At 34.6% G+C, this 17,478-nt stretch overlaps 1 protein-coding gene across 6 annotated transcripts in view; it reads left to right on the forward strand.

The window, feature by feature from the left end:
- The window catches only part of POLK (DNA polymerase kappa), a 31,794-nt gene that overhangs the window by 7,765 nt on the left and 6,551 nt on the right, over nt 1–17,478 (forward strand). For 5 of the 6 annotated variants that reach the window (XR_008428640.1, XM_053932201.1, XM_053932199.1 and 2 more), the window contains 8 exons: nt 1,052–1,171; nt 6,735–6,887; nt 7,259–7,390; nt 9,054–9,207; nt 11,490–11,705; nt 13,395–13,519; nt 13,700–13,866; nt 15,901–15,933. Coding sequence is in view for 5 of the 6 variants with exons in the window: in XM_053932201.1 (XP_053788176.1) it covers nt 1,052–1,171; nt 6,735–6,887; nt 7,259–7,390; nt 9,054–9,207; nt 11,490–11,705; nt 13,395–13,519; nt 13,700–13,866; nt 15,901–15,933 (1,100 nt within the window). In the remaining variant the exon portion in view is untranslated. The remainder of the gene's footprint in view (nt 1–1,051; nt 1,172–6,734; nt 6,888–7,258; nt 7,391–9,053; nt 9,208–11,489; nt 11,706–13,394; nt 13,520–13,699; nt 13,867–15,900; nt 15,934–17,478) is intronic. The other variant, XM_053932204.1, reaches the window with a different exon arrangement.

The raw sequence follows: 17,478 nt of genomic DNA on the forward strand, positions 1-17,478 counted from the left end.
TCAGCAAGTCATATTTGATGGCATAGGGGAGAAAAGATAAAGGGCATGTCTGACATTCAAAGAAAACACACCCTAATTTTTTCTAATTAGATATTTCTTCTAATGAAATATGGCATATTACAGCTCTGCCATCATCCTTTTTATAGTTATTATGAAAGTGGATATTTTTGCTTTTATATAAATGCTTGAATCTGACTTGGCTATGGCTGAATTCTTGGTATCAAGACATTTTGGTGGTCAGACACTTTGACCTAAAGATGTGTTCATTTTTGCAGATTTTACCAAGTAGTTCAACAAAAGCCTTTTCTTGGGAATATTATTTCACTGATAAGCTAAGACATGTTGCAAGAAAAATATTTTATTTCCTAGTTTAGAATTTTTATCTTTTCTACTTCATTATATGTCCCCCTTTCTTTGTTCTGAGTCAGGAGTTAAAGTCACATTATACATTCTGTACATGATTATTGTATTTTTATTATATCTCCTTGTATTCATGCCTTTTTTTGAAGGGACAATTGCATATGGGAGAGCAACAGGGCTTTTTTATACTCATTTAGTTTTCATCATCCTCTTCCAAATAGCTTCTGATTCTGCAGTGTCCTTCAAGATTAAATGGCCAACAAAATACTCAACATTACAAGTGAATTTGACTTACACAATGTTATTATATATTTCCATATTTATTGAGCTATGTGGAAGTCTGAAAAAATGCTAAAATAAATAGTTATTAGAGTTTTGTACTCCACACCTTGGAGGTATTGCAAAGAATAGTTTGACTTTTATCTACTCTTTCAAAAATTTTATTGTTAGGTGTTAGACTAAATAAACATACAAAAATCTCTAAACTCCTTTGTGCTGGAGAAATATATGTGTATCATTTGAAGAGATGTAAAGAACCAATGGTATTTTTTGTGTATTTTTATATGAAAATCCAAAGCATGCATTAGAAATCATCTCTGTGTTTGATGTTTTCTGTATTTAAAGGTCAAATGTCGTTGCTTAAAGACAAAAAGAAAAACATATGTTTTTTGTGATTTTTTTTTTCTTCCAGGGTTCCAAATTTTATGAAAATGAACTTAAGAAAGATCAACAAGTTAACCAACGAATTGAAAAAATGATGCAGCTAAAAGAGAAAATTACAGCACAACAGCTCTTGAAAGCACAGATGCAGGTACTAATTTTCTAAAGACTTATTGGAGTAAATGTTGGATCATAAACATTTTGGTGTGTTCTTGTTTATTGCATTAAATTCTGCCGATAGGCACAATGTTAAACTATCATTTGATGTTAGATGTACAAGAAAAGGTACACAATATTTTGATGGTGTCATCTTAATATAAACTTGCTAGAAGAATAGTTTGTAAAATTACTTTGAAATGTTCTCTAAATGTGTAAAATGAAACAATTCATATGTTTCCAAGTCTGATGAGTTTGAAGTTATGATTTATGTAAAAGTTTGTTAAATACTTTGCTAATAAGTATCATACCACTATTGAGTTTAGAATTTACGTATATTTGTGTTCAGTGGCCTGCAATGGATTGAGAAAGATCAGAGTTGTCAATAATATGCCTTTTTTAAGCTAATTAATGAAAATCATAATGGCAAGCAGTCACAAGAAATGCAAGTGTCCTGAACTAGACAGATGAAGATGCTATTTTTCTTTTCAAATGCTAATGGTAGATAGTAGTCTTCAAAGTATTACAGTGTATGAAATGTTAAAAGAAAGGTTGCACACCAAACATCACTAGGCACAACAGAATTAAAATTGTTTATAGGAGCTAAATTCCTTTCCATTTTCATTTTTGTTGTGATTCAGTCTTTAAATGATTGCTAGTTTTCCTTGACAGGATTCCTATTTTATTCTCGGCGCATAGCAGACTGTGTTCACTGAGGGGTAAATTATTCAATATTTACTGTTGTCCTTTATGTAGATTGGTGGTCCCAAGCTTTATTTGTTGAACTCTAGTCTAATCCAGTTTGCTAAATTACTGGTTTTCTAACAGTGTTTTTTATGTTGTACACCACATACTGTGAATTCTTAATTCTTGCAATATTTGAGCAAAGTCGACTGATACTTTTTTTGTTTGTAGATGGAGAGCTGAAGCACATGAAGATTAAACACATCCTTTAATTTTCAGTGCCAGTGTGCGAATTAGAGATTGAGCTCTTTTTGGTGTACAACCTTTTTTGTTCATTTCAGGTTTGCAAATCACTTCCATACTTTAGATGCCAGTGTTTCAAATTTGTTCCAAGAAAAGTTCGCCATTCTAAGTACCTCTGAAAAGTTTGTTGTAAGCCTGTATATCACAATTGTTTTTAATGAATCTTTAGCATGGATTAATTATGACTCCACTTGTCCAAGTTTTTTTCAGTTAACTAAGGCAGCTTTTAAGTAATATAATTACAGAAAAATGCTTCTATTTACATCCTACCTTCACCAAAGAACTATTTATTTTACAGAGAATAGTCTTTCTTATAGAATGAATTACATGAACAACACAAATTTTAGCGATGTTAATGTTATTGTATAGTTATGTAATGAGAGAATATGTAGTGCACTTTGTGGAAACAAAAAAATTTCTATTGCTTTGTCTACTTTCATGTTGTCCTTTTCGTAAATTGATTCCTTGATATTGCAATATAATTTTATAATCTTTTAATGTTTCTTATGAAAACTGGTTCTACAGGAAAAAAGAAACTTAAGAAGATAAATTCTCTCATATGGGTTTTACTGGGACCTGAGTTTCAAATTCCGTGCTTGAAATCTTTATGCTGCTTGCTGAAATAACAGTCATCTTTATTTCCAATAGATAAACTGTAAAGTCAACTGTCATACTGCATGAGAAATGTCATTAGAAGGGTAGAGTAGGCACACCTTTTTGCTGGCTAGTTTGAGATTGTTGAGTTGAGTTGAGATGTTTGAGACAAATTCTCACCATTTTGCTCTCTCCTCTGCTTTCTTTTAATTTGTCATATCCTGAATTTTCCTTTCTTGTCCTACATCCACAGATCACCATCAGTCTGCTTTACAAAACAGTCCTTGTCCCAGAGTCCTCATTGAAATTTGTGGACTTGAAGCCAGTCTTCTCTCTATTTGATATTCTAAATACCTTGCCCTTTTCCTGTTTCTTACCTGCCAGCTACATCTCCCCAGGCCTCCACCTTTTGCTTTGCAAATCTTTGTCTTGTTTTGTTTTCTTAATAATTGTTGTGTATTGTTTAATCAGCTCCATTCAGTTATGGATATAGTCATATCATTATTGTCAGCTTCTCTATTGTTCTTATCTATTGAGTTTTTAATTCTTTTTTTTAGTATTGCCTTCTGATAAGAGAACTTGTTATGCTAAAATTTTAAGTGGGAAGTATTCTGGAATTAGAAAAATATCTGTATATCTACCTCCATGAACACTGCATGTTCTCATCTCATCTCATCTCATCTGCAAATGAATCTTGTTTGTAGGATGGTTAGAGGCTCAGGTATGGTTTCCTAAGCTGGCAGTTGATTTAAGTCCTGTAAGGTAAAACCAAACAAAAATGTCTCCACATCTTGGATTTTTGGACAAAATCCTGGTTACATGGTGGGAACAGTAATATGAATAAAATGTACAGTCTGCAACACAACACTGTTGTTTTTGCCATTAGAATGTGTGGAACTCCTTGAGGTTCAGCAGTAATTTGTAATAAATTAAAAAGTGTGCAGCTGCTACCAGATTTGGAAACTGCTGTACTGATGTTTGCTGGTTTTTTTCATCTATGTTGGGTTTATCCCAGATGTTTATTCTGTAAATAGTTACCATTGTCTTGCTTTTATTGACTTTTCGGTCTTACTTTGAAAACTTACATATTCTACTGCGGGATAAGAAAAAAATGAGAAGTTACTCTTCAAATTATCGATAAGGGATTATAAGGAAAATTAAACTTCTGATTATAATTTGTATTTTTTGGTTGGTGTTTTTTTTTTTTTTTTTTTTTTTTTAATCTAGCTTAGAAGTATATATTTAAAAGTATCTCTACTGTACAAAAGTTTATTGAAAGTAGCTTTTAAAAACTTGTCAGCCTGGCTTGGATGTAAGGAATTACTCCACAAATTTTAAGGAGAGATTTTGTAGGTGCCAAGAATTCTCTGAGTAGATCTGGTTGTGTTTTGTTTTACTTGCATCAGTTTCTTTTGAAGAGTAATTTTTTTGTATTTCTTACTATTACTTTAATGTAATTTTGCTTCATTCTTTAGATGTGTACGTTAACTAATCGGTAAGTATGATGTTAGCAATATATTTAGGGAGAAAAAGCAGAACAGAATTTTGTTATAAATGTGATAAATTGAAATACAGAAGTTATGCTCCTAGAGCAGCACTTGATAGTATTAATTAAACAATTTGAATTTGAAAGGCACCTGGAAATTATCTGTAAAGTAGAATTTAAAATAAGGATGCTTTTGATGAATTAAGTGTGACATGAATCCTTTTGAATTAATATAGAATATATATATTAAATATATATAATTATATACCTTTATTTAATATATTATATAATTATATATATATATAATAATATAAATACCCCACTTTTGTTTGTTTGGTTGGTTTTTGTTTGTTTATTTGAATGGCTTCCCACTTGTGCTTTTAATTTGTCTGAACTAGTTTCCTCAGCATCAGAGAACATACTGTGCTCTTCTGTTTTGGGTAGCCTAGTTTAAAGCTCTGGTCTAGAATTTCATCCCTCATGGCAACTTGGAGAAAAAAACAAAGAAAAGGCTTTGTAAATCATTAATCAGCAATTTTAATAGAACATTTCAAGCTCACTTGCCTTGGTTCAAGTGTTTTGAGCTCAAAGACGGTTCTTTTTTTATTAAGCAGTTCTTTTTTTATTAAGCAGTTCTGTTGAAGGAAGTAAAATATAGAAGAACCATGCAAATTGCATGTAAACATTCCTCTCCAGGAACCATAAATGTATTATAGTCAGAGAGACATTTCTGTACTGGTACCCTTATGTCAAAAGAGTGTGTGTGTCCTTGGGCCAGCAAGCAAAGGAACTTTGGCTCCTTTTTGCTAATTGCATTTCTTACTGTATTGTCTTGTTGTGAAGGCTATCTGGACTTCTTGCTAGCAGTAGCAGCCTTTTATTGTGTAGATTGAGGTTGACTAGCCATCAGTATGGTTAGGAAATCTTGTTTTGATAGCACATTCTTTTGGGGTTTTTTCCTGTATTTTCTATTACTTCTAGAATGATGTGTGTTGCTGTGCCAACATAGTCATCATAAAACTCCCATGTCAAATATTTCACAATTTTTCATGACAGCACACTCATAGCTCATTCATAGGTCAACAGTATTTCAGGAACAAGCACATGATCTTGTGTTTTGGTAAAAACACAAGCACAGTCAAAGTACTTTGTAGAGCAATCTGCCTTGGAGCTGATGAAGCAGTACTGCTCACATAGACATACATCTTTAACATTTGGAGTGAAACACACTTTGTGTATAGGCTATTCTGTAAATAACTTGCATTGTTCCTAGCGATCTAACCTTATATGGTATGGGTTCCTGTGACAAAAATTGAGGACTGTTATTGACTTTAATTAAGGACTTTTATTGAGGGATTGACAGTAGCTTACTTTGTAGTAATTGAACGTGGGTGTTTGAGACCTTATTTCTGGCAAGACAAAATAGATTGATGTGTCCTGTGAGCTGCTGATCTTCTCTTCACCATTCTAGGCCAATTTTTTGAAGTGTGATAGCTTTATTTAGGAATATTGGAAATTCTTTAATAGCACGTTTTCATTTTTTTAAAATAACTTGCATTTCTAAAATTAAGTGCTTTAAGTAAAGCTTCATACTCAAGGGTCTTACAAAGTTTGTTTAAATAAAATACATCCTTTTTTTGTCATGTTATGTGGAGTTTTGTTGTCTGGTGGATGGATTTTCTGCTGATTTTGGCTGGGATAGAGTTAATTTTCTTCACAGCTGCTGGTATGGGGCAGTATTTTGGTTTTCTGCTGAAAGCAGTGTTGATAATGAAGAGATGCTTAGCCATTGCTGAGTAACACTTGCACAGACCCAAGGCCTTTTCTGCTCCTCTCGCCTCCTCACCAATTAGGAGGCTGGGGGTGCACAAGGGCTGTGAGGGGACACAGCCAGGACAGCTGACCCCAGCTGACCATAGGGATATTCCAGACCATGTAGCATCAGGCTTAGCCTACAATGATGAATGAAGGACAGACTTTTGCAGCTATGGCATTTGTCTGCCCAATTAACTCCTACATATGATTAAGCTGTTTTTCCTGGAAATGGCTGAATACCTGCCTGCCCATGGGAAGCAGTGAATGAATTCCTTATTTTGATTTGCTTGCATGCACAGCTTTTGCTTTCTGTGATAAATTGTCTTTATTTCAACCCATGGGTTTTCTCATTCTTCAGACTCTTCCACTATGAGGGATTGAGTGGCTGCAGGAGCTTAATTGTTAGCTAGGGCTAAACCACAACAACTGTGGTTTTTTCCACTGGGTTTTGGGGTGGTTTTTTTGCACCAATTGCTGCAGCAGCATTCTCTCTGAGAGCAAGTTCCCTCCAAATCTTTGTTGGGGTTTTTTTGTTGGTACTGGTTTGGTGGGGATTGGATTTGTTGAGGTTTTTTTCTCTAACTATATGCAATATTCATTTGAGTTTTAGGATCGTCTATACTCTTGCACTTCTGCCAGGTTAGTAGTATTTCAATTACTGGTTTATTCTGTTCAGGTGGACAAACTTGTGGTAGAACTGGAACAGAACCGTGACCTTAGCAGTACAATTGTACACATTGATATGGATGCTTTCTATGCAGCTGTGGAAATGAGAGACAATCCAGAGCTGAAGGAAAAACCTATAGCAGTGGGATCAATGAGTATGTTGGTAAGGCTGAATGTTAAACTAATACAGAAATCAACTGCATGAATCTTAAGCCTAATACACCATAAAACAATAGCAGAAATATAATGACACTGTTTCCTATGAAGTGTGGAAAACCCCAAAATAATAAAGCAAAGAGCAGTTCTTAGACTTGACCATGTAAGCTGGATTTTTCAGTAAAAAGTGTAGTAATTAAAATTTAAAGTATATAAGCAGATTGAAAGGCAGGAGGAGGGGGAGTGAAAATGTGTATAAACTCTTGGCTTTGTCAGTCTTTTTTGTATGGAGATATGTGATTAGAACTTTATTATTTAATTCTAAACTTAAAGAAAAGTTTTATTACTGAACACTAAACTTACTTAATCTCTCTTAAGTCCACCTCAAATTACCATGCTAGGAGATTTGGGGTGCGTGCAGCCATGCCTGGATTTATTGCTAAAAGGCTATGTCCTCATCTAACCATAGTACCACTAAACTTTGAAAAATACGGCAAAGTGAGTAAAGAGGTAAGTCTGAAAGTGGTCTCTAACAAAAAGTGAGTGTATTTGTTTTTAGACTGTGTCAATTACATCAGTTCTAGATAGTATGAAAAGTGATAATTTAAATATTAAATTCTTCAGTAATGCAGCTTTAAACGTAGGTCTAACAAAATATTGGTACTTTTGGACAAGGAGATTAAAAAGCACTGCACTTACCCAATCTGTCAATTCTGCTGAAGTTAGTAGTGTTGCTGATAGAAATTTTGAAAATCACTTGAGTTTTATTATTCTTAAAAGTTAAAAATCATGAAATGTAATCTAGTTACTAGGAAGTTGCAAGTACATAGGAGACATGGAGATGATAATTTCATGCAATGTATAATCATACTTTTGAATACTAATTACTGGAGAGAAAAACAAAAGAGCATTAGTGAATTATAAATGCAGATTTTTTTTTAAGAAAAAGGGACTTTATAGAGCAAAAGAAATATGGAGAAAAGAAATAATGTTTTGCATTAATGGAAGTAGTTTCACTTAGTGCCAGAGGAAATAGTTATGGTAGATAAAAGCCTGTTTAAAGAAAGGATAAGAGGTCTTTTGTACATTTTAGATCGAACTAGTGCATGACACAAGTCTCCTGACTTTATAAAAGTTGTATCAGGCCTTCTTTATTTTTATGAAGCAACAAATATACAAATATAAAATAAGATATTAGTTGATTTTTTTTCACTTCTGAAAAAAAAATAAAAAAGGCATATATAAATATGCCATATTTCAGAATGGGTTTGAACTTAAGGATCTTGGATTTCATGATGTGCATTTCACAATGCGTATTTCATTTGTTGTTTGATAGGATAAAGTATTAAAGTATTAGAGATTTTGCTTGGTCTGGATTTTTAGTTATGTTTTTCTCTTGGGCTTTGGATTGAAAATATTTAAATTTATTTCATTTTGGCTTTTGAAGTTCATAGTGAATCCTATCTTCATTCACTTTCAGAAAGATGAAGTGCATGTGGACAAATGTTGTAATACCTAAGAACTTGACTCAAACTGATAGGAAAAAATGTAGCAAAAAACATAACACAGTCAGATTTTCCTCCAGGTTTAAAAAAAAGAGAGAAGGTAGAGCTTTTATTTTGACTGTTTATTTTATTATGTTTCCTTCTAGGCAAATGGACTTAGAACTAAGGTTTTCCCAACAGGTTTTGCCTGTAGCATCTCTGCTCTGAAATATTTTCTGTAACTTCAGTTCAATGTAATTTTAGGATTTTGTTGTTGCTGGTGGATTTCTTTAACCTTTGTATATGTGATATCTGACACACTGAGCAGAGAAAACTGCATCAATTTATTCGCTTTTCTGAGTTTCCAGGTCCTCAGAGTTGTATTCAGATGGTTGCTCTAGTGTCAGTGAACCTGTGGCTGTGCAGTCCTTACTCACTTGTCTTAGTGCCCTTTGCTGTCAAATACACTGCTGAAAATCTGTTTAGTTCTCACTTACTATTAATATCTCACTACTTGAAGAAGAATTGCTGTAATTTTACAATATCAAGAAATAATTTGTATTGTCAGCATCTTTAATATTTATTGATCATCTGGAAGTTTCAGAGTACATTTGTTCATGTCCCAATTTTGTGTCAAGATCTGCTCTTACAGCAGCATGACTTTAAACTTTTACTATATGTTTTTCAAGGTTAGAGAAATACTGGCTGAATATGATCCCAATTTTATGCCTATGGGCCTAGATGAAGCCTACTTGAACATAACAGACCACTTGGAGGAAAGGCTGAACTGGCCTGAACATAGAAGAAGGTTCTTCTTTAATACAGAAAGCACTACAGGAATAGGTAAGCAAATTACTCACTTTTCATGAGATTACCTGACACTGAGTGTTTCTTTTAGAGATCTTAGGCAGAACCATGAAAGCATTAAATTACAGTTAGAATTTAAGCTTTATTTTCCTTAGTAGGATTACTTTACTACAATAATACAGAATTTATAATTTGAATGGCACAGGACTTCTACAAGCAGAATCAGTGCAGTGCAATCTGTAAGTAGCAAAATAAAGAATTTATAATATAATATGACTTGGACTGTGTGAATAGCACACAGTTTGCTGTATCAATATAACAATCATAATCTAGACTCAAAAATCATATAAAAGAACATGAGTCACTCCCTCAATCCTCAGTGGAAGCAGATGAAGGCACAGGTGTCCCTGGCCATTGGGATTTCCCGGGTCTCACTGTCTAGTGACAGCTCTGGTCCCAATTCCTCCTCAGGACCTGTCAAAGGTGACAGAGAGATGCCTCTGGGGCTGCAGGCAGGCAGTGCTGGGGGAGGCTGCAGGCAGGCAGTGCTCTGGGGGGTGCAGGCAGGCAGTGCTCTGGGGGGTGCAGGCAGGCAGTGCTCTGGGAGGCTGCAGGCAGGCAGTGCTCTGGGGGGTGCAGGCAGGCAGTGCTCTGGGAGGCTGCAGGCAGGCAGTGCTGGGGGGCTGCAGGCAGGCAGTGCTCTGGGGGCTGCAGGCAGGCAGTGCTGGGGGGCTGCAGGCAGGCAGTGCTCTGGGGGCTGCAGGCAGGCAGTGCTGGGGGGCTGCAGGCAGGCAGTGCTGGGGGGCTGCAGGCAGGCAGTGCTGGGGGGCTGCAGGCAGGCAGTGCTCTGGGAGGTGCAGGCAGGCAGTGCTGGGGGTCTGCAGGCAGGCAGTGCTCTGGGAGGTGCAGGCAGGCAGTGCTGGGGGTCTGCAGGCAGGCAGTGCTCTGGGGGGCTGCAGGCAGGCAGTGCTGGGGGGCTGCAGGCAGGCAGTGCTCTGGGGGGCTGCAGGCAGGCAGTGCTCTGGGGGGCTGCAGGCAGGCAGTGCTCTGGGAGCTACAGCTTCCCAGTGCTGCAACAGGGCCACAGCACTGGGCTGGCCAGGTGTTGGGGACATGCAGGAGGGCAAGGAGCAGAGTGAACATGGCAGCAGGCTGCTTGCCTTCTGAAATGGCATAAGACATGCTGACCACATGGGGCTGGGAGCAGGGGTTGTCAGTCATGTGCTTATAAGCTTCAGATAAGCTGCACCCACTGAAAGTGTAGATACTTCAGTCCTTCCATAATTTGTCTTCCCATATATTCTCTACATCCAATTTAGTTAGTTTGCAGATTAACTTTCTCTACTGCTCATCTGTGAATAAAATGTACACTGCTAATGACTTGGACTTGGAGAATTTCTTTTAATATGAATAAAATGTTTGAAAAGTGATGGTAGATTTTCTAAACCAGATGGGATGGTTTAGGTCTGCATTACAATTCAGCTTGATAATTTTGGAGATAAGTAGAAGGAACACAGCAGGGTTTTAGGAATGTTCAAGATATTACTGGATTTCACTTGTATATCCACTTGGGAATAACAGAAGAGAAGTAGTCATACAAGTAGTTGAATGATGCACAAACTGGAATATTTATGCTACCTGTATTCAAAATTTCTAACAGTCATTAAGAGGATAAGCATACACTGCTACAGAATAGCATTAATAAAATAGAAAGCAACAAACTGGCATAGTCTTTACAAAATCAATGTCACTGATATGTAGTCATGTGCTTCTTCACACTTACGTGCTATCTTTGTTCCTCTGAAACATAAACAAATGCTCAAAGTGTGAAACTGTAATAGTAATGTTTGTAGAGTCAGATAAAGGGCTGCTGACATTACTTGTTCTACTATGACTGCAGTTGAAAATGAGAAGCTCACCATGCTGATCATTCTAGAACTAGATATTGCAGAACCCTAATTTTATATGGTGAATATGGAAAAAAATTCTGTGGAAGAGAGCATCTGGCCTTCAATCTGATATAAAACAAAAATAATTATAAAATCTGAATGGTTTTGCTACACCAACAGGCCATTACCTTTTTGCTTTTCTGGAAGTTCTATCCAGTCTACCAGCCAATTCCTTCAATCTCAGCCAAGCTTAAATCATAGCAAAAACAAAGCAGTTACATCTCTCCAATCTTTAAACAAAAAACAATGCAACTGCTTTCTCTAAATAAAGATAGAAAGAAATAAAACTGCTTATGAGCACTGAAGCCACTGAAGAAGGAAATCAGTCTATATGGACATATTAATTGTTTGTGTTTCTGTCTAACTTAGATAAAGATTGTATCTATATGTCTGCCAAATTTAATGAAGGTGAAGTCTCTTCTTCACCAGTACTGTTTGAAGACAACACATCTCTGATGGATGTCAACCTTGAACAAAGAGGTCTATCAGTGGAAAACTCGGTTGTCTTTGGAACTTCTGCAGAGGACGTTGTGAAGGAAATTCGCTTTAGGATTGAGCAGAAAACTCAATTGACTGCTAGTGCAGGTATCCAGATACATAGGAATAATAATTAATCTTTGTATTTCCATAATGTCTTCTACTTTCATCTCAGAGGTCATTAATTAAAAATGTACCCTTGCCACACCCTTCTTCTGCAACAAAAAAATATGCTGTCTTTGAAGGTCTGCAAAGAATGTGACTTCTAATTATTCCAAGAGATGTCATGAATATCCAAGTCACTACTGTTTATTTTCATTTTGCTCTTTTTTTAATAATTGAAACAGTTATGTCATCTTTTTGCTTCTTTCTACTTGAAATAAGAGTAAGCAGTGAGGAAGAATGACCAGTGCACTTGAGCTAATCTTAGCACAGATGGTTATTCTGTATCATGTGCAATATGCAAATTGTTTTTGTCAGGCAGTGTGTCATAGTGAAATCTACCACTGATTTCTCTACTGCTTTTAATTTGAATAGCAGATGTGTGCTGTTAAGTGTTTCTAACTTCAAACTGTTCCTTGCTTAAAACAATACAAAATTCATTAAAATGTTAGTCCTAGAGAAAATATATGTTGAAGTTAATGAACTCTTCAATAGCTTTTTAATATTTATCAATCAAGTTCTTTGTCTTGACTTCAGACGACTCACTTTTTAAATCTCAGCTATTTTGATTGACTAAAACCAGTGTATATCTCTAACCACATAGTTTGGATGCCATTCTAACTGCTTTATGAACCAGGTCAGTGAGGCATCAGGCAATGGTGAGCTTTATGGAGCAGCTGCAGAGGGTCAGGGTGTGGAATGTGAGCAGAGGTGGATAAACAGCTAGTAAGAAGAAGCAGGATGAAACCCCCTCCCATGTGTGTTATCTCATTAATAATAGCAGAATAACAGTTTTGTTTACTGAAGTTTTGTCTTCTTAAGATAGTGTGTAGAAAACAGGCATAGCTTTTACATGTGCAAACAGGCTCTTAAGCCCAAAAATTAAAAATTATTAGAAGGGTAACTGAAAAAAATACTGATAATGAGTAATAAGTAGAGTTATTTCTGCCATCTTGAATAATAAGTTATATCAGTGAGCAAATGTAAACTTAGACTTCTAGGGCTGTAGGACAAAGTTATTCTTTCTTTTGCTAAACAAATTCCAGAGTTACTTTGTAGAAACAGTTACTTTGATAGAAAAGAGCCATCCCTCCTAATTCCTATGATGTCTGTGAAATATATATAAATTTATAAATTACTACATTCCAGTGGTAGTCCACAAAATAATAGAATTTGTTAAATTCTCTCAAAAAGTCTTTTTGCTGAAATACAAGGAAGAAAGGTCTCCTTACTTAAGAGTTCATTGTAACTACCATTGTAAGCATTTTCTTTCTTCCCATAATCACCATCATATAAATGTTGACTCATGTAACTGATGTTATTTTTAAGAATTTGGTATTTAACCCCTCTTGACTTACTAGTGCTTGTTGTGTTACTCTGACTATCTAAAAATAGGAAGTACACTTAATTTATGTTATATTTTATGTATTGCATGTGTTTATGTTCTTTAATGATGGTTGCAAAATTTCTTTGCAGAATTGTATCAAATGTGGTTATCAGTAATCATAATTCTTTTCCTTATTTTAGTCTTTGCCAAGTGTCAGGGCTACTCTTTGGTTTATAAATATTGGATAGTTGAAATTAAACTTTGTCTTATGTTTTTTTAAATTACCATGTTTTTTGTTTGTTTTTAAGGAATAGCACCAAATACAATGTTAGCAAAAATGTGCAGTGATCGTAATAAACCTAATGGCCAATACAGAATTTCTCCTGAGAGACTAGCAGTGCTAGACTTCTTAAAAGATTTGCCCATTAGAAAGGTAAGAGACACAAGGACATTTACTATTGTCATGTAATGTTTTTATGTTCTAGAAGCAAGACTTTTACTGAAAAGTTAGAATTTTCTAGGTAATCTTCCATGTTGTGCTTGATTCAAATTTTCTTAGTAATGGATCTACAAATGGAAATTTTTCACTGTAATGTTAAATACTCTTTTCTAGGTGCCAGGTATTGGAAAAGTAACAGAGAAGATGTTAAAAGCCCTTGGAATTGTGACTTGCTCAGAACTTTACAAGCAGAGGGCGCTGCTTTCTCTTCTTTTTTCAGAGGTATCTTGGCGTAATTTCTTGGATATTTCCCTTGGTTTGGGCTCAACACATTTGGAAAAGTAAGCCATGGGGGTTTCTTCCTTCTGTGTTAACATTTTTCTGAATGTTTCCTTGTGTATGTTACATACTGAATATATTATTTAATTGGCAAATATTATGGAAATACACTTGTTTAATATATTTTTTTAAATGTCTGATGCCTGTTATTGTTATATTTATGTCTAAGATGCAGTAGCCAAACATGAGAGAACAGAGGTTTGTACAGCCATATCTAAATATGAAATCCAAAAAATCTTGTCAGGGAAGTTGTACATAAGTATATGTCAAGAAATCAAGGTATAATTATAATTATAAAAATAGCTGAACATAACTGAGATGTTCTGAGAAGAGTTGTACACTCCTTTTTCTTCAAAAACAATGCACATTCATTAGTGTTTATGATTATTGGATGATAATGAAAATCACAAAAGTATTTGATTTTCTCTGGTGGTGTATTGTCAGGGAAGTTTCTTTGTCTCTTATCAGTATTATGTATTTGTAATATCAACATGTGAATTTCTATTCCACCATCTATTGGTGGAATAGAACTCAAGTTTATTATATCCTTCTTAATATATGTTCTTTTAAGGTTGACTGTACTTTAATGGCTTTTAGCCTCCTTTATAGGATGGGAAAATTCCGTCTTAGCAGTGCATATATCTTTTCAACAATATTTGTCATTTCTGAGCCTGCCCTGGAGGCAAACATGTTCTTTTAAAAAGACTGAAAACGTAGCATTTTACTATTTGTTTAACTAAGAGCCTTAATTAAGTATTAATTCTTTTTTAAGAGATATTCCTTTCCACAGTAATGAAATTCTATTTTAAAGTAGCTTGTTAATTGTTTGATTTTATTAGAAGTTCCAGAGTGTCTTATGCATTTCTGAAAGACCTATTCTGTATTATATCTGTAACTTCTCTGACAATAATCTTCTCTTTTTATCATTTGCCTACAAAATAATAGATGTAGTTAGCCCAGTAATGTGATAGCACAAATTTTTGTGTTGTTCTTTTTTTTTCTATTCAGAGTATAAAAGTATTTTTGAAAATATGCAGTAAGACTGACTTGGTGAAGGTGACTTGATAAAAGATAAAACACGGTTTTCAAAATATTTTTTTCTGTTAATATATAAACAGACCTTGGATAGTCTTTTAATAATCATTGCACTTTTTCTTCTTATTTACCCTAGTTCAGTGTTTTACAGCCTGGGATATCTCCCAGTACATTTTGAAAAAAAAAGGAGCATTTCAAAGGTTAGGAGTTTTAATGGTTTTAATGTCTAAGAATTTTTTTGTTTTCTTCTTTTGTTCATCTCCAACTTGATTTCAGTGATTTTAGTGTAGAGAAAGCAAGCACTTAATATATTAAAACCTGTGTATTCAGGAAATAGTTCATCTTATAGGTATTGTGTCTGACTACCTTCTCTTAAGAAAATCTGACAATACCAAATTTGTTATTTCCAATACTTAAAAACAGAAGAATTACCTGAAATTGCTCTGAGGTATCTCCTTATATGCAGAAGAGTTGTTAAAGGATACTCAATTAACACTAAGAAGAAAGAAAGCAACAAACAAAAAAAGCTTTAACACATCAACTTTAATAAGCTGAATAATCTTTTAGACTGAAAGCAAACTATTTCCTCAGTTAAAGGAAATATTCAAATATACATGTATGTATGGGATTCTAATAGCTGTGCTTCACAGTTATAGCTGAGACAGCATAGGATTTGCAGTTTGTTTTCTTTTTGAATCAGACTCCCTCTGATATAATAGGTGAGTTCTGAGGGAATCTTTTTTTTGGTTGGTTTTTTAAACTTTTTTTTAAAAAAAGACATCTATGTCTGATCCATGTCTTTACTTAATCTACAGTATTTTTAATTGTCCTTTTTACACTTGCTTAAACTTGATGTACAAGATTTGTAGAAAAAGTTAACATCCAGACTGTATAGAAAAGACTGCTGTTAGTTATTTGAGCATGATTGCTTGACTCTGAGTTTATTGAAAAGATAACATTTCTACATCAAGAAAGTATAATAACCTTTTTTCTCTTTAAAGGGATGGAGAAAGAAAAAGTATGAGCACTGAAAGGTATGCTTCTTTAATATTGAAAAAATGATATTAACCACGGGAAGCACTAAATACCAAGTAATGTATACTTCTATTAGTCATATAATTTTATTGTGTATTTATATAGACATGCACATATACAACAAGCTCACTAAATCAGATTCAAGCTTGCATTATTTTTTGTTCTTGGCTCCAGAGCTCCATGAAGGTATATTTGTCAGTTTGAGTAGTCTCTCATCATCCAATTCTGCTAGTGCCTTTAATGCATCAAAGTGATCTTTAAACCATAAGATAAGATGGTAATATATAAGGGCTTAACATTTTTTTATCTGTTTAAACTTAATGTCAATATCAGTGTAGTAGTCTGCAGTCACATGTATTTCCTAACTTAAGAATAAAGTTCCTTAGGAAGGTAGTTAATTTTTTAAAAATTAGTTCTACCAGGAGAATCTATAAAGCACTGTAATAATTATCCCTATCATCATGTGTTTTCTTAGAAATGGTGGTGAGAAAAAATGCCTAGTCCTGTCATTTTGTGACTTAATAACTGTGAGCAGCTTAAATAAGCCCAATACAATTTTGGTACCATTGCAGCTGAAAAATTTATGGCTTTAGTGTTGTGCTGCCTTGCAATCAGATATTTTGGACATCTTTATAATATCTTTCTGTATTGCTTTCTTCCTTTCTTTTTTTCCTCAAAGAGAACAGTTTTAGACCAGAAAAGTCTACAGGCTTCTGAGATCATGAAACTAGTTTATATGGGGGAAAAGACAAGCCTGAAATAGCATTCTCTCTATCCTGTCCCTTTCAAGCCTTGGACTTTTACAACTTCTCAATCACTGCAGTATTGTCTAAACAGTATGAGTTACTCCCTGGATAGTGGTATGGGACCCACAGTGAAATATTCATCCTATTAGTTTGACAGCATGCAAACATTCTTAGGGAAACGTGAATCATAATAGAGGATATCTTTTCAGTACAATCAGGTAAAACTGATTATAACTTAGAGATGCAAAATCCACTATAATTTTATTGACCTTACATTTGTAAATATAAAGCTTGACATGGAACAATCTGTCTTGTGAGACTTTTCCAAAGCATGTGTTGTCTGTAAGTTTTGCTTTCCATTTCTCTTGAAACAACTGAAGGTTGCTTTTCCTGTGATCTTATTACTGAAAAGCAAATGTACAACAAAAAGATAACACTGTAATTTCTGTCCCAAGAAGCTCTAGCAAAGGAAATTGGCATAATTTTTGGCAGAAAGATAGCTTTTCCTCCTCTGAGACTAGACATAATTGTCCTAGTTGGCATCTTTTTCTTCGCATCTGCATTATTTCTGATATTTGGCTCTGATGTTGACTTCCAGTTCCTGGCTTTCTTCTGATGTTATACAGTGTGTACAAATGAGATTAAATGCAAATAAATGGCTGGCTCTATGAATTCACTTACTGTTAGTATTCTGTCTTGCAAATACTTAAGCATTAATGACGTTAAATTTGAATCATCTTCAAATAGTGCATGAAAAATTAAAACCAAATTATTTCATTATTTGAAGGGCCTTTCAAA

This window comes from Vidua chalybeata, chromosome Z, assembly GCF_026979565.1.
Source record: "Vidua chalybeata isolate OUT-0048 chromosome Z, bVidCha1 merged haplotype, whole genome shotgun sequence".
Taxonomy (NCBI): Eukaryota; Metazoa; Chordata; class Aves; order Passeriformes; family Viduidae; genus Vidua; species Vidua chalybeata.